General features: G+C 45.7%; 2 protein-coding genes and 1 long non-coding RNA gene across 5 annotated transcripts; 1 reads left to right on the forward strand and 2 right to left on the reverse strand.

The window, feature by feature from the left end:
* Window positions 1–1,795: 1,795 nt before the first annotated feature.
* LOC145861429 (uncharacterized) lies at window positions 1,796–3,950 on the forward strand. Of its 2 annotated transcripts, none has more exons than XR_014381231.1 (3): window positions 1,796–1,932; window positions 3,021–3,135; window positions 3,245–3,950. It is a non-coding gene; the product is annotated as an uncharacterized LOC145861429 (long non-coding RNA). The 2 variants fall into 2 exon arrangements; XR_014381232.1 differs by having other exon boundaries at window positions 1,824–1,932; window positions 2,999–3,135.
* Window positions 3,951–4,541: 591 nt separating this feature from the next.
* LOC145861428 (U6 snRNA-associated Sm-like protein LSm8) lies at window positions 4,542–8,433 on the reverse strand. Its single transcript, XM_082964157.1, has 4 exons — window positions 8,071–8,433; window positions 5,549–5,589; window positions 5,142–5,269; window positions 4,542–4,881 (listed from the first exon to the last, which is right to left on the reverse strand). Exons 1-4 carry the CDS (start codon window positions 8,099–8,101, stop codon window positions 4,791–4,793), a joined length of 291 nt encoding a protein of 96 aa, XP_082820283.1. The 5' UTR covers window positions 8,102–8,433; the 3' UTR covers window positions 4,542–4,790.
* An 886-nt stretch (window positions 8,434–9,319) lies between these two features.
* rint1 (RAD50 interactor 1) lies at window positions 9,320–17,669 on the reverse strand. 2 transcript variants are annotated; one of them, XM_082964155.1, is made up of 13 exons: window positions 17,400–17,669; window positions 16,917–17,158; window positions 16,589–16,762; window positions 16,103–16,243; window positions 13,926–14,082; window positions 13,649–13,759; window positions 13,179–13,404; window positions 12,710–12,847; window positions 11,781–11,980; window positions 11,303–11,523; window positions 10,833–11,013; window positions 10,418–10,536; window positions 9,320–10,221 (listed from the first exon to the last, which is right to left on the reverse strand). In XM_082964155.1, the coding sequence occupies exons 1-13, from the start codon at window positions 17,628–17,630 to the stop codon at window positions 10,002–10,004; spliced, it is 2,361 nt and encodes a 786-aa protein (XP_082820281.1). In that variant the 5' UTR covers window positions 17,631–17,669; the 3' UTR covers window positions 9,320–10,001. The 2 variants fall into 2 exon arrangements, with proteins under 2 accessions (XP_082820281.1, XP_082820280.1); XM_082964154.1 differs by having other exon boundaries at window positions 16,917–17,182; window positions 17,400–17,665.
* Between the last annotated feature and the right edge of the window lie 2,932 nt (window positions 17,670–20,601).

A 20,601-nucleotide genomic window follows, 5' to 3' on the forward strand; every position in this document is an offset into this window, starting at 1 on the left:
TCTGGTTATCTTAAGTGACACAGGTGAGTTTTATACATAAAGAGTAGCATTCTGGTTGTGAGATGTGGCATAAGTGATGTTATGGGTATAGGCCTATGAAATGCTTTGATTAAGTTCCATTATGTGTCTTTCATATTTGATGGAAAACCATATATATTAAGGCATGAGGGAAGACAGGTCAGATGTTAGGTTCGGACTAGGGAAGGTACAGGTAGAGGAAGACAGGTATAGACCAGAGTCAGATGTAAGGATCAGGGAGGGTACAGGTAGAGGAGGACAGGTATAGACCAGGGTCAGATGTAAGGATCAGGGAGGGTACAGGTAGAGGAGGACAGGTATAGACCAGGGTCAGATGTAAGGATCAGGGAGGGTACAGGAAGAGGAAGACAGGTATAGACCAGGGTCAGATGTAAGGATCAGGGAGGGTACAGGTAGAGGAAGACAGGTATAGACCAGGGTCAGATGTAAGGATCAGGGAGGGTACAGGTAGAGGAAGACAGGTATAGACCAGGGTCAGATGTAAGGATCAGGGAGGGTACAGGTAGAGGAAGACAGGTATAGACCAGGGTCAGATGTAAGGATCAGGGAGGGTACAGGTAGAGGAAGACAGGTATAGACCAGGGTCAGATGTAAGGATCAGGGAGGGTACAGGTAGAGGAGGACAGGTATAGAACAGGGACAGATGTAAGGATCAGGGAGGGTTCAGGTAGAGGAAGACAGGTATAGACCAGGGTCAGATGTAAGGATCAGGGAGGGTTCAGGTAGAGGAGGACAGGTATAGACCAGGGTCAGATGTAAGGATCAGGGAGGATACAGGTAGAGGAGGACAGGTATAGACCAGGGTCAGATGTAAGGATCAGGGAGGGTACAGGAAGAGGAAGACAGGTATAGACCAGGGTCAGATGTAAGGATCAGGGAGGGTACAGGTAGAGGAAGACAGGTATAGACCAGGGTCAGATGTAAGGATCAGGGAGGGTACAGGAAGAGGAAGACAGGTATAGACCAGGGTCAGATGTAAGGATCAGGGAGGGTTCAGGTAAAGGAAGACAGGTAAAGCTAGATGAAACTGGATAGAGTTAATATACTGGATTATATGTTTGATGTGGGGGGGTGAGTGTACGGGGAGTGGGTGAGATTGAGGGTAAGAAGACGGGTGAGGGTAAGGGGAGGGGTGAGGGTAAGGGTGAGAAGAAGGGTGAGGGTAAGGGAAGGGGGTGAGTGTAAGGGGAGGGGTGAGATTGAGGGTGAGAAGAAGGGTGAGGGTAAGGGGAGGTGTGAGGGTAAGGGGAGGGTTGAGGGTGAGAAGAAGGGTGAGGGTAAGGGGAGGGGTGAGTGTAAGGGGAGGGGTGAGATTGAGGGTGAGAAGAAGGGTGAGGCTAAGGGGAGGGGTGAGTGTAAGGGGAGGGGTGAGATTGAGGGTGAGAAGAAGGGTGAGGGTGAGAAGAAGGGTGAGGGTAAGGGGATGAGGGGATGTTTGGGTAAGGGTAGGGGTGAGGGTGAGAAGAAGGGTGAGGGTAAGGGGATGAGGGGATGTTTGGGTAAGGGGAGGGTTGAGGGTGAGAAGAAGGGTGAGGGTAAGGGGATGAGGGGATGTTTGGGTAAGGGGAGGGTTGAGGGTGAGAAGAAGGGTGAGGGTAAGGGGATGAGGGGATGTTTGGGTAAGGGGAGGGTTGAGGGTGAGAAGAAGGGTGAGGGTAAGGGGATGAGGGGATGTGGTAGGGTCAGATTTATTTAGGTCAACATGACTGTTTCCCTTTCTGACTCGTGGTGGGTTGTCACTACTGTAGTAGTTATTGACTAACTGACCTGCTCCACCACTCACACCCATTGGTCACTAGTCCATCCATACAGACAGACAGAGAGGGGTATTTGACCCGTGTGTCCTCAAGGTTGGAAGACATGACAGTGTTCAGGAGCAGCGTTCCGGTACAGGTATGAAACTCTGAAGTTTTGAAAACCTTAACAGACCCAAATTGAAAGCAATTGCATAAAACTGCTATAGATTTGTTCTACTCCTGACTAGTTTGATAGTTATTATGACCCTACCATTTGTTAAACGTATGATATGTCACGAATTACAATTTCTTATTGCTAACAGCTAGGTGGCTAACACTAACTAGCTCTAGGGGTTAAGTTTAGGGGAAGGGTTAGCTAACTTTCTAACTAGTTGCAACGTAGCTAAAAAGTAGTTACAAAGTTGCTAATTAGCTAAAATTGGCCGTGATAAGATTCAAGACATTCGTGTTATAAAGCCACCCATCCACCCCACTTTTGTTTTTGCCTAAATTAACCAGTCTTATGTAACCATACCAAACATAACATATTATACTAATTTGAGTTGTCCCAGATTTACTTTTACTTTGCATTCAGGTCAAAGAGCAACATTTTTGTCTCATCAGACCTTTTTCCAAACTTAAAGGTGGGCCTTTTCTCAGGAGTGGTTTCCATCTGGCCACTCCCATAAAGCCCAGATGGGTGAAGTCCTGTACAGACTTGTCCTTCTGGCAGGTTCTCCCATCTTAGCCAAGGAACTCTTTAGTTCTGCCAGAGTGGTCATTGGGTTCTCGGTCAGTTTCCTGACCAAGGTCCATCTTGCCCGGTTTGGTCGGACGGCCAGCTCAAGGCAGTCTGGGTAGTTTCATATTTTTTCAATTTCCCAATGATGGAGACCACTGTGCTCTAGGAAACTTTCAACACTCTTGATATACGGCCCATCACAATTCTATCTCAGAGATCTACAGACAGTTCCTTGGACTTCATGGTATAGTTTCTGCTCTGACATGCACTGTCAACTGTGGGACCTTATGTAGACAAGTATTGAGATGGCGCCGACAGAGACGGTCACCTCGCTTCAGATCCTTAGAAAACTATGCAGTTATTTGTTTTTTATGTATTATTTCTTACATTGTTAGCCCAGAAAATCTCAAGTGTTATTACATACAGCCAGGAAGAACTATTGGATATAAAAGCTATGTCAACTTACCAACATTACGACCAGGAATACATCTTTCCCGAGGCAGGTCCTTTGTTCGGACCTCCACCCTGGACATGCGATCTTATCCCAGAGGCCGACCCAAAACAACGAGGTCACCGCAGGAGAGGCAGACGGAGCGGCCTACTGGTCAGACTCAGAAGGCGAGTACACCATCCACCGCTTCCGAGCATATTACTCGCCAATGTCCAATCTCCTCAGGAGGCTGAACAAATTTGGCTTGACATCTCAAACCCTCACAAACTTTTACAGATGCACAATCGAGAGCACCCTGTCGGGCTGTATCACCGCCTGGTATGGCAATTGCACCGCCCTCAACCACAAGGCTCTCCAGAGGGTGGTGCGGTCGGCACAACGCATCACCGGGAGCAAACTCCCTGCCCTCTAGGACACCTACAGCACCCAACGTCACAGGAAGGCCAAAAAGATCATCAAGGACAACAACCACCCGAGCCACTGCCTGTTCACCATCCATCCAGAAGGCGGGGTCAGTACAGGTGCATCAAAGCTGGGACCGAGAGACTGAAAAACAGATTCCAACTCAAGGCCATCAGACTGTTAAACAGCCATCACTAACATAAAGAGGCTGCTGCCAACATACTGACTCAAATCTCTGGCCACTTAAATAAATGGACAAAATAAAGGTATCACTAGTCACTTTAAATAACGCCACTTTAATCATTTCTACATATCCTACATTACTCATCTCATATGTATATACTGTATTCTATACCATCTACTGTATCTTGCCTATGCCGCACACCATCACTCATCCATATATTAATATGTACATATTCTATTCACCCCTTTACATGTGTGTGTATATGGTAGTTGTTGTGAATTTGTTAGATATTAATGCATAGTCGGAACTTCAAGCACAAGCATTTCGCTACACTCACATTAACATCTGCTCACCATGTGTATGTGACCAATAACATTTGATTTGTTTCTTTCAAAATGATGTCCAAACAATTGAATTTGCCACAGGTCAACTCCAATCAAGTTGTAGTGACATCTCAAGGATGATCAAAGGAAATTGGATGCCCCCAAGATCAATTTGGAGCATCGGAGTGGGAATAGTTATGTAAATTAGATATTTCTAGATTTCATTTTCAATACATTTGCAAACATTTCCAAAAACATGTTTTCACTTTGTTATTATGGGGTGTGTAGATGGTTGAGAAAAAAATTATTTCATCCATTTTTAATTCAGGCTGTAACACAAAATGTAGAATAAGTCAAGAGGTATGAATTAATACTTTCTGAAGGTACTATATATTTAAGCAATAAGGCACGAGGGGGTGTGGTATATGTCCAATATACCACGGCTAAGGGCTGTTCTTACGCACGACACAATTGCTATTATAAACTGGTTACCAAAGTAATTAGAGCAGTAAAAATACATGTTTTGTCACATCCATGGTATATGGTCTGATATACCACGGCTGTCAGCCAATCAGCATTCAGGGCTCGAACCACCCAGTTTATAATAGACCTTTACTCCCTCTCACTCACACCGTTGTTGAGGAGTAACAACACACACTTCATGTTAAACGAAACACACTTTATTAAAAAATATCACCACAAATTCATCAACATCCTATTATTAGTCCCCTGGGTCCTTCACGAGGGAAGATAAACTGTGCTCTTCAGACAGGGACATCAGTTATTGCTGAGTAGGTGGTGAAAATTTAAACACTACTCTATTTCTCACTTTCTCTTTCACACTCTCTCTCACACACACAATCACTCAGGTGTAGGGGTCAGCACACCAGAGTTGAGGGGTCAGGGTGAGAGGTCAGTGGACTATAGAGTTAAGGGGTTCAGCACGGATGTTCCCCAGGTCCAGCGAAGAATCTGTGTCCTCGTCAATCTCCCCAATCACAGCACTGCAAAACAGAGGAGAGCAGTTGGGCCTGGGTGTACTTCTGTGTGTTGAAGTCTGATCCCTATCCCCCCCCCCCCCCATCCAAAGTGGCCAGTTAAAGTGTCCATTCCCCTCACGGTTTCAGAAATGTTGTCGACACTCAGTCTCTTCACCAATCCAAGTCCTTGATGGGGAGTGAACGGGCACAGTGAGAGGGAGAGGTCATAAGAGGTCGTTTGGGAGAAAGGTGAGAGTTCAGCCAGAGGTCGACATGATACTTACACGTTGTCTCCTCTGACGATGTATAGTCCCAGGACCACCTGCTCCACGCCCTGAGAGGAACTGAACACACGCTCATGACTCTCATCCAGAATCAGGTTGATGGTCTGGTCAAAGCCCTTCAGGGTGCCCTGAACACACAGTCAGTTCAACGGTCCAATCAAAACAGTACACGGACAGTCAGATCAACGGTCCAATCAAAACAGTACACACACAATCAGATCAACGGTCCAATCAAAACAGTACACACACAGATCAACGGTCCAATCAAAACAGTACACACAGATCAACGGTCCAATCCAAACAGTACACACACAAAATCAGGCTTATGGTCCAGTCAAAACCATTCAGACACATACAGATGCACAGATCTGGAGCCAAGTACGGCAGTGAAGTAGCTAGAGCCATACCACTATCATCCGTCCGTCAGATGTAACGATGGCCACTGTACCTGAAACACAACAGCTAAGGAAAACATTTGGTACACTATTTCCAACCTGGTCTCAGGGGTAGACGTAACATATTAAATGTAAATCTGTAACATTCATCATTTGTATAAGTATTCATTTGTGTATGTCCTTCATCCGTCCATGGGCAGCAGGTAGCCTAGTGGTTAGAGCGTTGGACTAGTAACCGAAAGGTTGCAAGATCGAATCCCCGAGCTGACAAGGTAATAAGCTGACGTTCATTGAAAATAAGAATTTGTTCTTAACTGACTTGCCTAGTCAAATAAAGGTAAAATAAATAATTTATATATGTTACGAAATACAATAAGTATGATATGTTACTAATTCCAATTTGTTGTCGCTAGGCTTGGGGTTAAGGTTAGGTTAAAGGGTTAAGGTTAGCTAACATGCAAAGTAGCTAAAAAAAATAGTAAGTAGTTGCAAAGTTACCAACTTAGCTAAAATGCTTAAGTTGTCCGTGATGAGATTCGAACACACAACTTTTGGGTTGCTAGATGTTCGCGTTATACGACCAACCACCCTACTTTAGTTTTTACTTATTGAGTAACGTACTCTCTTATGTAACCATACTAAACGTTTTGAGTGTCCAGGATTTACGTTTACTATATTACGTCTAGTCTATCACCTCGATCAGACCGACAGCGTCAATGCGTTTTGGTGCATTCATTTCCAATGAAACGCTGCGCTTGCCTTGCAACATTGCGTGGTACATACACTGAACAAAAACAACATGTAAAGTATTGGTCCCATGTTTTATGAGCTGAAATAAAAGATCCCAGAAATGATCCATACACACAAAAAGCTTATTTCTCTCAAATATTTTGCACAAATTCGTTTACATCACTGTTAGAGAGCATCTCTCTTTTGTCAAGATATGCCTATCCTGTAAAGTGGATGGATTATCAAGAAGCTGATTAAACAGCACGATCATTACACAGGTGCCCCTAAAAGGTCACCAAAATGTGCAATTTTGTCACAACAATGCCACAGACTTCTCAAGTTTTGAGGGAGTATGTAATTAGCATGCTGACTGCAGGAATGTCCACCAGGGCTGTTGCCAGAGAATTTAATGTTCATTTCTCTACTATAATGTCGTTTTAGAGAATTTGGCAGTACTTCTAACCACAGACCATGTGTATGGCGTTGTGTCGGTGAGTGGTTTGCTGATGTCAACGTTGTGAACAGAGGGTTATGGTATGGGCAGGCATAAGCTACGGCCAACGAACACAACTGCATTTTATCGATGGCAATTTGAATGCAGAGAGATACCGTGACAAAATCCTGAGGCCCATTGTCGTGCCATTCATCTGTTTTAGCATGATAATGCCCGGCCCCATATCGCAAGGACCCGTACACAATTCCTGGAAGCTGAAAATGGCCTACATACTCAGACATGTCACCCATTGAGCATTTTATTTTACCTTTATTTAACTAGGCAAGTCAGTTAAGCGCAAATTCCTATTTTCAAAGACGGCCTAGGAACAGTGGGTTAACTGCCTTGTTCAGGGGCACAGTGGGTTAACTGCCTTGTTCAGGGGCACAGTGGGTTAACTGCCTTGTTCAGGGGCACAGTGGGTTAACTGCCTTGTTCAGGGGCACAGTGGGTTAACTGCCTTGTTCAGGGGCACAGTGGGTTAACTGCCTTGTTCAGGGGCACAGTGGGTTAACTGCCTTGTTCAGGGGCACAGTGGGTTAACTGCCTTGTTCAGGGGAACAGTGGGTTAACTGCCTTGTTCAGGGGAACAGTGGGTTAACTGCCTTGTTCAGGGGCAGAGCGACAGATTTGAACCGGGGCTTCAATCTTGCAACCTTTCTAGTCCAACGCTCTAACCACTAGACTACCTGCCGCCCCAATCGAGGCATATGAGACCAGGCTGCTATTTCATGAGAAGCTGCACATGCAGCAATACTGTTGAGCTTGCACGACAAATCCATAGTTAGCTTGCTATTATAAACTTGGTGGTTCAAGCCCTGAATGCTGATTGGCTGAAAGCCGTTGTGTATCAGACTGTATACCACAGGTATGACAAAACATGTATTTGTACTGTTCTAATTAAATGTGTAAACAGTTTATAATAGCAATAAGGCACCTCGGGGGTTTGTGCTATATTGCCAATATACCACAGCTACGGGCTGTATTCAGGCACTCAGCTTTGAGTCGTGCTAAAGAACAGCGCATATATCCGTGGTATATTGGCCATATACCACACATCCTCGAGCCTTATTGCTTAAATAACACAGTTGGATGAACATGTACCCATGTTTGGCTTCCAAAATCATTTGTATTATCTTTTATCTAACTAGCGCACAGTTACATGTCATTCTACTAAAAAGCCATATGTGATGCTATTGCTAGCAAAGCTCAATCTAGCAGGCCAAAGCACCCACGCATCAATAATCACGCGATTCATCAGCAACAGTCCCATTCAGGGACTGTTCCAGAATTCATTTAGTTCAAAGGATACGGTTGATGTAGCTCTCGAGGGCAGTCGACATGATGACAAAGACTCGTTCAAATCCGCCGGGTTTATTTGGAAAACACAAACGTAGCTCCACCGTAGATCACAACATCGGCGTGCAGGAACAAACCGGAAACAGCATCAGACCAGACTAGATGATTGCAGACCCACTAATGATTTTGGTGTCCAGAAGATGGCGCCGAATCCACAGAAAATGAGTGTCGCACCGTTCTTTCTACCTCAGTGGTGTCGCCCTACCGATCCATGTTTACCAGACCGCCCTTTCTATGGACAATGGGCCTGTTTGACCTTGGATCATAATTAACTCCTGATTAGTATTTGTAGATCAGTCAGTCACTATTTACCCACAATGCATCATGGATTTGATGCTCTCCAGCCAAAGGGACCAGGGTTCTGGTCTTGAAGCATGGTTTCAACTGCTCCTACAGTTTTGCTTCGGTACTGCAGTTTAACTGACATCAAAAGACAATATCCATAGACGGCCACATAGAGAAGTCAGACTAGAAAATTCCTAATAAGACACTTTAGTCATAACCTTTGTGCACAAAACAGCCATTTAATTATTTGAATTATTTTTTTGCCAGTACTCACAGCTGAAGATAGTGGTCCTGTTGGAGAGCGTCACAGCGTGATGTATCGATTGTGACTGAATGATCTACAAATAATGAGTCGTTATTTATGATGCAAGGTGATTTGTAGATCAGTCAGTCAGCAGTCACCTGCAATATCAAACAAGCCCATTAACGTTTTAATATTCATCCAATGTCTGCTATGTTTTCGGATGACGTAATCGCTACTCCCTTTGCGCATTGAGTGCTAGTGCACATGTGATGTTGGTCGTATAAATCAGATGAAACCTGATCATGAAGAATGTCAGGAGATTAAACTGTCGGACATATGGATGCAGTCTCTAGCGCTCATTATACCTCAGTGTCTCCAACACTGCTTCTGTTTCTATGGCATACTGCACCTGGGCAGGCTGCTGAGACCCACCTGGGCAGGCTGCTGAGACCCACCTGGGCAGGCTGCTGAGACCCACCTGGGCAGGCTGCTGAGACCCACCTGGGCAGGCTGCTGAGACCCACCTGGGCAGGCTGCTGAGACCCACCTGGGCAGGCTGCTGAGACCCACTTGGCTCACTGGAGTGACTTCATCAGAATCTTTCACTCTGAAATACATTAGCATGAATGTACATGATTTGTTGTCAAAAAGGCAGTTACTGACATAAATGACATTTTCGGGATTTAAACGTTTTTATTTCTCACTTCTTTACAAATGTATATGACATTAAATAAGGTAATGTGACAGACAGGGCTGTTGTTGTTATCAAATGCACTGGACTGCTTAAAACAGCAGTGTTAAGGTCTCCTATATCTCGTCTGGTTAAAGACAACAGTCCCTGTCAGGAAGTGAGAGGGGGACCTCCTGAAATACCCATCCACACCATGTAACGTAGTGGTACTACTAGATCTCCTCCACCAGAAGACAGAAGTCTGTGCTGTCAGTCAATAGACAAATAATGTCATCTACATGAGCAGTGTCCGTTCATATAAACACATCCATCAGCCTCCAGTCGAGGTCTCTCTCCTGCCTTTAGGCCAGGAGTGGTGAGTTGATATGGAACAAGTGCTGAGCTTGTAGACAGAGGATCGGCAAAGTAAACAAAACTGGGATTTAACGGGATAGGACAGGAGTATTCAGGAATGAGAGCGGTCTATTCCAGGTTTCTGGGATACGGTGTAGTTCATTGGTAGTGGTTGTTCTTTGCCAGCTGAAGCCGCCCTAGCCTGGTCACAGATCTGTTAGAGCTGCCTTGCTCCTTGCTCAACTCCTATAGCCAATCGGCATCACAAAGACCATAGGAGTTGTCAAAAACACATCTGGGACCAGGCTACTGTTCTTCCTCCCATCTCCCCTCACTTTCCCGGCCAGGAGGCCCTGAGGTTGAGCAGGATGAGGACGTCGCAGGGGGCCAGGCGGTAGACCCCCAGCTCGTTGAGGGCTGACACAGGGCTGGGCTGCTGGCCCTCTGGGGTCCCTGGTTCCTCCTCATCTTCCTCAGCCTGCCTCAGGACGTCTCGTAGAAGAAGAGCTGAGCCCACATTCAGACACAGGATGACGCAGGCCTCCTTCACACTGAGGGAGGGAGACATGACCAATCATTTTTACCTAGAAATTATTTGACAAGGAATTCAACCCCTGTGCAGGAGATATAATAACCTAAGGAACTACAAACAAACTGGAGGTCTCTTCTAAAGATTACGGTACAGTGGACAATGTTTTCAGGTGATATTGTCGGCAGAATTGCCATTGTATGTAATGGCCCACTCACTGTTTGAAGAAGTTCTCAGGCCTCTTGCAGTAGTGTCCAAACAGAGGGAAGAGGTTTCTTGTCATGTCGAATTGGAGCTGGGCTGCACCCCCCTCGTTGAAGTGGTTATACAGAATCACCTGAGGGAGACAGGTAGCAGGTCCAGAAGTTAATAGAGATGTGATTACCCCAAAAAAAACACTCTATTGCTTCATCCTATTTCTTACGTCTGTATTTTATCATTAGAATTAGTCAGTAGCCATTGTAGTTTTAATGTATTTGAGAACAGATGTGTCTAATGATGTGTGACAATCTAATTACCTTCTTTTAAGTCACTCCAGACAGTAGTATCTGCGAAATCACTAAAAGTTCAAATATTTAATGAAGTCAACTATCTGATTCATTCCTATTGTAGCAGGCCAGCAGTGTGACTCACATTCTGGTAGAGGAAGAGGTCCAGCCTCTCAGCCAGGTCCTGCCAGCCCATCTGGAAGAGAGGCAGACACAGCATCTGCTGCAGCTGGAGCAGGTGGTCCCTGAGACACTGCATCAGAGGACAGGCTAAACTGGACAGGGACATGGTGGCCTGGTCACACTGGGACGGCAGAGACAACCACCTGGGAGGACAAGGATACACGTTAGTGTCATTCTACTTTTTAACATTTTGTTGTTCAATTGGGTATATGGTGGCTGTAGCTGATGATCTGAGCTCTACTAGATTCTTTCAAGAAATCACATTTCATTCCTACTGTCCAGGCCTACTGTCAGCCTGGGCCTAAACACCAAGCAAAGCAAGGCGACAGTGGGTGCCTAGTGTTTAAAACTCCAAAGATAAGACTACATCTTGAGAGGAACTAGATTCAACAGAAAGAACCCTTCCTCTAAGTGAAGAGTGTCTCCACTGACCTGTCCCTGCAGTAGGGCTGGGCCTTCTTCTGTACGTCCCTCATGACAGCCTCCAGTAACCTGCCCAGCATGTCTCCTCTCAGCCTCTCCAGCAGCCCCAGGAGCCCCTCAAACAGAGACCCCTCCAGAGAGGCCAGACGGCCGGACTCAGTGACCCCCAGCGGCCCCAACAACTCCTCCTCCCCCAGGGCCACAGCTGACTGCTGCAGCTGCAGGAAGAACTGAGGAAGAATAGAGGAGGAGAGTAAAGAAAGTTGAACAGCCTTGAAGAAGACCTCTGGAGCAGTGCACCTGACCACACGACTGAACAGTAGTCCAGGTGCGACAAAACTAGGGCCTGTAGGACCTGCCTTGTTGATAGTGTTGTTAAGAAGGCAGAGCATCGCTTTATTATAGACAGACTTCTCCCCATCTCAGCTTCTACTGCATCAATATGTTTTGTATAGCAACAGTGTGATGACTCCGAGGGGCCACGTACCACGTTGTCTCCCCAGTCCCCCAGCACGGTGGAGATGTAGTTGGCAGCGTTGAGAATAGCACAGTATCTAGCGCCCAGCGGGTTACGGGACTCCTCCTTCATCACCTGGGTGAGGCGGATACGGAAGTCGTCCACCAGCTCTCTCTGTAGCGCCAGGAAACGCAGCTGGGCACGAGGGCAGGGGAGGGCACGGTAGCGGTCTGGTAGGGGGAGTATTAGAGATTGAGAGAGAGGAGCAGGGGGAGAAGGAGGATAGTGGGAGGTGGAGGGGGAGAAAGGGAAAGCAGAGAGAGGGAGGGAGAGAAGGGGAAAGAGAGAGAGAGAGAGAGAGAGTGCAGTAAGTCAGAGGCTGCCTCAACAGCAGGTCGTCCCTCTACGGCAAACAGAGGGAAGAGAAGTGGCAACCACCAAGACAGACAGAGAGAGTGAGACAGACGAGAGAGAGACAGAGAGAGACAAGAGAGAGTGACAGAGACAAGAGAGAGTGACAGAGAGAGGCAGAGAGAGAGAGTGAGACAGATGAGAGAGAGACAAGAGAGAGTGACAGAGAGAGGCAGAGAGTGAGAGGCAGAGAGAGAGAAGAGAGAGTGACAGAGAGAGGCAGAGTGAGAGGCAGAGAGAGAGAAGAGAGTGACAGAGAGAGGCAGAGAGAGAGAGGCAGAGAGAGACAAGAGAGAGTGACAGAGAGAGGCAGAGAGAGACAAGAGAGAGTGACAGAGAGAGGCAGAGAGAGAGAGGCAGCGAGAGAGAGAGAGAGAGAGACAGAGAGAGAGTGAGAGAGAGAGAGAGAGAGAGAGAGAGAGAGAGAGAGAGAGAGCACAGAGAAAGACAGAGAAGAGAGAGAGAGAGAGAGAGAGAGAGAGAGAGAGAGAGAGAGAGAGAGAGAGAGAGAGAGAGAGAGAGAGAGATAAAGTAGTTAATAATCCTACCAGTGATGACCAGCAGTAAGGTCATGAAGGTCTCAGCGCAGTCTGGAGCCTTGAGTTCGTCCATGTCACTGATGTCTTTGTACTGGGAGCTCCAAGCCCCCTCAGCAGACAGCATGGCATCCACCTTCTCTATCGCCACTACAGAGACACACAGTTGGGATGAGCACACATCACACATTCACTAAATCACATACGCTGACATAAACAGAGTCTAACAGAGAAGTCAAATCCCACATAAAATCAATCTCTTTAGTCAGTCCCAAATGGCTTCCTACTCCTTCCCTTCACCCAAACCCTTCAATGTTTGCAGATCTGTAAGGTCGAAGCGATATGGCGGAAGCTCTGCCAGTACACTGCTTATACCTATCCAGCCCCTTCAGATCTGCAGAAATTGGAGGGTTAGGGCCACGGGGAAAGAGTAGGGAACGATGAGAGATGTTCCACTGCTGCCTCTCTCTCTCTCACTCACTCTTCCTCTCCACAGTGAGCCACTTCTGCAGCACGACCTCGTCCAGCAGGACATGCAGCGCTCCGGGCAGGGTGCTGGGGTAGGAGTGGGTGGTGCGCAGCTCCCTCTCGAACTGCAGGATCTCATCCACCAGGTGGCAGAAGAGAGCGTCGTCGTAGAGCAGCCGTGGAGCATCCGAAGCTAGCTTCTCTTGGGCCAGGGTGAGTAGACCGCGACACAGCTCCACCTGGTGGGGACAGGAGGGATGACATGATACTTCAATAGCTATAACCATTAGATTTTATTATATTCATATATATATATGCTTATATCCTCTCATATGACTGTGGACATCAAGAGCTGCTACGATTGACAGATGACTGCAATGGACTCAGCTTGACATTCAGCTTTGAATCTTGGGGGTGAACAAATACTTCAATGGCACATGAAGTCAGGATTGTAGATGATCATTTAGTGGCTGATCCTCTAACCTTGGCGTTGACGTTCGCTCCATTTCTGTCCAGAATGGGCTGGATCTTCTCCTCCATGAAGTTGGAGCTGTTAGCCATCCACATCAGGACCTGGGTCAGGAACCACTCAGGCTGCATGGAGACAGATGGACGTTATTATTATTCTCACAGTCTCTCTGTCTATGTGTGTGTGTCTGTGTGTGTGTGTGTGTGTGTGTGTGTGTGTGTGTGTGTGTGTGTGTGTGTGTGTGTGTGTGTGTGTGTGTGTGTGTGTGTGTGTGGTGTGTGTTGCTCTAACCTTGTTGAGTGAGTTGGTCTGACGGTTTCCAGTGAAGTGGTATCGAAACCTCTTGCTCAGAGGAAGCAACATGATCTGGACAGGAAGAGACAGGGGTGTTGTCGGGGGCAACCCTACACGGGACACAGAGGTTGGCTTCTCTGATATGAGATCATCACTGAGAAACAGGTTAAAGAATCTGGCCAGGTATTCATCTCAGTACAATGTCTCAATGTAAAATGATAACATCAATATCAGTCAATATCTTAGGAAGTGTGTGGGGAACAGTATGTCTGTGACTGGGAATGTATGAAGTATGAAGCTAGTGTATGAAGAAGTGTGCAGAGTGTATATAATGCACTGTGTCTATAACCCAGTCCTGTCTATACCCCAGTCCTGTCTACAACCCAGTCCTGTCTACAAACCAGTCCTGTCTACAACCCAGTACTGTCTATAACCCAGTCCTGTCTACAACCAGTTAGTGTCTATAACCCAGTCCTGTCTACAACCCATTCCTGTCTATAACCCATTCCTGTCTATAACCAGTTAGTGTCTATAACCCAGTCCTGTCTATAACCCAGTCCTGTCTACAACCCAGTCCTGTCTATAACCCAGTCCTGTCTACAACCCAGTCCTGTCTATAACCCAGTCCTGTCTACAACCAGTTAGTGTCTACAACCCAGTCCTGTCTACAACCCAGTCCTGTCTACAACCAGTTAGTGTCTATAACCCAGTCCTGTCTACAACCCAGTCCTGTCTACAACCAGTTAGTGTCTATAACCCAGTCCTGTCTACAACCCAGTCCTGTCTACAACCCAGTCCTGTCTACAACCCAGTCCTGTCTACAACCCAGTCCTGTCTATAACCAGTTAGTGTCTATAACCCAGTCCTGTCTACAACCCAGTACTGTCTATAACCAGTTAGTGTCTATAACCCAGTTAGTGTCTATAACCCAGCCCTGTCTATAACCCAGTCCTGTCTACAACCAGTTAGTGTCTATAACCCAGTCCTGTCTATAACTCAGTCCTGTCTATAACTCAGTCCTGTCTACAACCCAGTCCTGTCTACAACCCAGTCCTGTCTATAACCCAGTCCTGTCTATAACCAGTTAGTGTCTATAACCCAGTCCTGTCTACAACCCAGTACTGTCTACAACCAGTTAGTGTCTATAACCCAGTACTGTCTACAACCCAGTCCTGTCTATAACCCAGTCCTGTCTACAACCCAGTCCTGTCTACAACCCAGTACTGTCTACAACCCAGTACTGTCTATAACCAGTTAGTGTCTATAACCCAGTCCTGTCTACAACCCAATACTGTCTATAACCAGTTAGTGTCTATAACCCAGTCCTGTCTATAACCCAGTCCTGTCTACAACCCAGTCCTGTCTACAACCCAGTATTGTCTATAACCAGTTAGTGTCTATAACCCAGTCCTGTCTATAACCCAGTCCTGTCTACAACCCAGTACTGTCTATAACCCAGTACTGTCTATAACCCAGTCCTGTCTATAACCCAGTCCTGTCTATAACCCAGTCCTGTCTATAACCCAGTAGTGTCTATAACCCAGTCCTGTCTATAACCCAGTCCTGTCTATAACCCAGTCCTGTCTACAACCCAGTACTCTCTATAACCAGTTAGTATCTATAACCCAGTCCTGTCTATAACCCAGTCCTGTCTACAACCCAGTACTGTCTATAACCAGTTAGTGTCTATAACCCAGTCCTGTCTATAACCCAGTCCTGTCTACAACCCAGTATTGTCTAGAACCAGTTAGTGTCTATAACCCAGTCCTGTCTATAACCCAGTCCTGTCTACAACCCAGTCCTGTCTATAACCCAGTCCTGTCTATAACCCAGTCCTGTCTATAACCCAGTCCTGTCTATAACCTAGTAGTGTCTATAACCTAGTAGTGTCTATAACCCAGTCCTGTCTATAACCCAGTCCTGTCTATAACCCAGTCCTGTCTATAACCCAGTCCGGTCTATAACCTAGTAGTGTCTATAACCTAGTAGTATCTATAACCCAGTCCTGTCTATAACCCAGTCCTGTCTATAACCCAGTCCTGTCTATAACCCAGTAGTGTCTATAACAGCGTGTGTATAACCTAGTAGTGTCTATAACAGCGTATGTATAACAGACGATAATGCTAGTGAGTATGTCTTCGACACTGATAACACTATATTGGGGTGAAGGATACGAGGTCTGTAGAGACAGGAGCTGAGCCACCAGTAATTCCAGCTGGCTGTGGAGCTCCTGAGCATTGGCAGGGGGGGAGAGAGACTGGGTGGGAGGAGAGATGAACGGCCAGTGGAGCTGGATCAGCAACTCCTCAAAATCACTGCCAGACAGAGGAGGAGGAGTTCAAAATCCCATTCAGGTCTGAGGGAGCTTGACTTGGGATCATCATAATAACTGTGAATCACCAAGCCCGGTCCTGGAGAGCTACTGGTCCAACACAAATACACCTGGTCAACTAATCATTTACAGTGAATTAGATGGGTTAGTGCCAGGCTGGAACGAAGGCCTGCATGGCTGGTTACTCTCCAGGACCAGGGTTGCTGACCACGGATCTAAATAGAGATCCTAATAACTAACACAGAGTTCTCCTTCTCCAGTCCTTCTGCTCCGGCCCGGCACGCTAACACAACAAACTGCCTGCCCTGTCTGACCCATACATACATACCCAGCCAGTCTGTCCTTAATGATCTTGTGCCAGAAGCGTAGTGTGTCTCTGAGGAAGGCCTGGAGATGAGAGCAGCCAGATTGCTTTAGGCCCACATCTAGACTGGCCATGCTGCCCACCGCCACCACTGCCTCCCATATACTGTTGGTCATCAGACACTGCTGAATGCTGTCACTGTGGGAGGAGAGAACAACATTTAGCAGAACACCTTAACATACAGTAGGATACCATTTTGTGTGTGTGTATTCCAATCAGGTTCCTATCTTTGAATACTGGCAAATATATCGTTCAACTGCAAGAAGAAGAAAATAATAATACTGTTGCTCACCTGAGTTCTTCAATGCGTGACACACACTGCAGGTATTTCATGTGTTTCTCTGTGTTGTCCAGCTGTTCCAGGGTCCGTCCCAGGCTGTCTGCCCAGGGCTGGGCGCCCTGCAGGTGCTGTATCAGGGTGTTGGACAGGACCCTCTCCCGCTGGAGCAAACCTTCCAGAGACACACGGGACTCCTCGGCTGCAGACAGCGCTGCTGCCACCCGCAGCGGCACCGAACTGGACACCGTCAGAACCTGAGAAGGTGGGTGGAGGAAGACCTGTCAACAAGGGAAATGTACGCCCTTAAACTAGCTAGCAGAGGTTAACTACCTGGATAGATCATGTTTGTATGACTTACGTTAACTAGCTGCTGTCAAGGGGCAGAATAATATTCGCATTATTAACGATTCTATTATTTTTCATGCAATAATTGATACAGCATTGAAAGCTTATTTGCGTGTGCAACATGAAGTTAACAACGCGCTTGCTAGCTACCTGCTCCTCCAGCAACTTGTTTTCCGCTGTCAGTTTCTCCAGGAGCGAGCTAACTTTCTTCAGCGACTTCAGATCCCCTCCGATTTCTTTCTCTATCAAGTCGACAACGTAGTCGGGAAGTGCTCCATCCCCCGCTCCTGTTTCGGAGTCTTCATCATTTGTCGATATAGGGCTTTGTAGATCAGATTCATCACTTTGTCCGTTTTGCTGCTCTGCAGAGGGCGCCGCCATCTTTCTTCTGCGTCTCTTCCACGTCAACAGCACGCAGATGTAAACACAGCACCAAACACAACCGTCACCGGCAATACACACCCTCTAGTGGTGACAGTTAGTACTGCGGGACATGTCACGGGTAAACACTTGGGACATTTCCAACTACTACACAATCCATGCTTCCTTCACTCCTCCGTTCATTGGCTTGGAGTAACCAGTGATATCATAAGTGGAGTGGTGAAAGTTTCAGAAGATTAACCGTAGATGTGTTATTTCAGTGATTACTAAAGGAAATTAGGATTGATGTTTTCAAAACAAGACCCTTCAGTGTTGAGTGTCATGTTGACAATCAAGACCTCACAGGAAACAACTGGACATACTGTATGTGCTCAGTTATGTAGTTGTTGAACTAATCCGTTACCCAGAAAGGAACAGTTCTATTCCAGCATCTTATTCTGTCCTATTCTACTGTATCTTAGTCTATGCTGCTCTGACATTGCTCATCCAAATATTTATATATTCTTAATTCCATTCCTTTACTTTAGATTGTGTATATTATTAGATATTACTTGTTAGATATTACTGCACTGTTGGAGCTAGAAACACAAGCATTTTCGCTACACCCGCAATAACATCTACTATACACATGTATGTGACAAATAAAATATGATTTGAACTCAAACATATTGTAGAACACGTACGATCCCTTCTCCTTCATTCGTACATCCTTTTCCTGGGAATGGGGAATATGCTTGAGTCTGTTCCATTACTATCATATGCTTGAGTCTGTTCCGTTACTATCATATGCTTGAGTCTGTTCCGTTACTATCATATGCTTGAGTCTGTTCCATTACTATCATATGCTTGAGTCTGTTCCGTTACTATCATATGCTTGAGTCTGTTCCGTTACTATCATATGCTTGAGTCTGTTCCGTTACTATCATATGCTTGAGTCTGTTCCGTTACTATCATATGCTTGAGTCTGTTCCATTACTATCATATGCTTGAGTCTGTTCCATTACTATCATATTCTTGAGTCTGTTCCATTACTATCATATGCTTGAGTCTGTTCCATTACTATCATATGCTTGAGTCTGTTCCGTTACTATCATATGCTTGAGTCTGTTCCGTTACTATCATATGCTTGAGTCTGTTCCGTTACTATCATATGCTTGAGTCTGTTCCATTACTATCATATGCTTGAGTCTGTTCCGTTACTATCATATGCTTGAGTCTGTTCCGTTACTATCATATGCTTGAGTCTGTTCCGTTACTATCATATGCTTGAGTCTGTTCCATTACTATCATATGCTTGAGTCTGTTCCATTACTATCATATGCTTGAGTCTGTTCCGTTACTATCTTCCTCTGTACAAAATGTGCTCCAGATGTTTTGCGGGGGTTGCATTGACATTGACATTGTTTAACAATTGGCCCTTCTCTGGATTCCTAGGGTCCCAGTGGGGCTGCGTCTCAAATAGCATTCTATTCCCTATATAGTGCACTACTTTTGACAAGGGCCCAAAGAGCACTAGGGAATAGGGTGCCATTTTCGACGTAGTGTGGTGAGGTCATAGTTGTCCAGAAATGGCTAGTTATGTGATTTAATGTTCACTCACGCCTACTTGTGTAACAGTAAAGCTTCCATCCCTCTCCTCGCCCCAACCGGGCTCAAACCAGGGACCCTCTGCACACATCGACAACAGCCACCCTCGAAGCATCGTTACCCATCGCTCCACAAAAGCCGCGGCCCTTGCAGAGCAAGGGGAACAACTCTCTCTCGCTCTCTTTAATGGGGTGTTATTGGCATGGGAAACATATGTTTACATTGCCAAAGCAAGTGAAATAAACAATTAACAAAAGTGAGAAGAAACAAAAAACAACATCAACAACAAACTATTAGAAATAAACAGTAAACAACACAAAGGTTTCATAAAGATACAGACATTTCAAGAGTTATATTATCAGATATGTCCAGTGTTTTAACAATGAGCAAATAGTTGTAGTGCGAATAGTGGGTGAAGATAAATAAACATCAATATTTACAATGTTGTTTGTGCTCCACTGGTTGCCCTTTTCTCAGGGCAACTGGCCACAAATCTTGCTGCTGTGGTTGCACATCTCTCTCTAACTTCCGGAAGAGCCCATTTAAAGAAAATATAAGTCAAGTTCATGGGCGTTGCGTTCATGCGGGCTAGTCCCTCCCATGACACAAAACCCCATTCAGCAGCATGTCAACACACTCATGTTGAGAAGAAGAAGAAACAGTTATTAAAGGAATCGGACAATCTATTTTCTGGACTTAAAGATTCTGGGCTTCAGCTAGACCAACTCTGAAGTGAACTGCTTATCCAAACTGTTGATTAAACCTGTATAAATGTGTAAACCTATATTTTCCATAGTCTAAAACAACCACAGCACCCCCCTTGTCTGCAGGTTTAATAACCAAAGATAAATCTTTCATTAATTCAATAAGTGCCTGTTCTTCTGTTCTAGTGAGATTTTTCTGAATGTGGTTTGTTTGTCTCGTATACACTGACATGGCTTCTTGTTCGACTAACCTACAATAGGTATTAATCGAGGAGTTGTTAACTATGGGACAGAATTTGCTTTTGGGCTTAAAGTGGGTACCAGTTCGTTGATGTGTTTCTTGGCCCGAAACAGTGTTTTGTGAAAACACATGCTTAAGTTTAATCTTGCGAAAGAATTTAAACAGATCTACTTTCGTATCAAATGGTTTATCTGTACATGTAGGTACAAAAGAGAGGCCCTTAGATAAGACTGAGACTTGAGCGTAAGTAAGGTCTTTTTTGGAGAGGTTAATTACCGCGTCCCTGGTTATTAAACCTGCAGACAAGGGGGGCGCTGTGGTTGTTTTAGACTATGGAAAATATAAAGAAGAAATTCAGAGACAACTCAGTAATGAACGTTTCTATAGAAAACTGAGTGTTGATCCCACACAGGTGTTCCAAAGGGATATATGCTCTAAT

This window comes from Salmo salar, chromosome 17, assembly GCF_965601325.2.
Source record: "Salmo salar chromosome 17, fSalSal1, whole genome shotgun sequence".
NCBI lineage: Eukaryota > Metazoa > Chordata > Actinopteri > Salmoniformes > Salmonidae > Salmo > Salmo salar.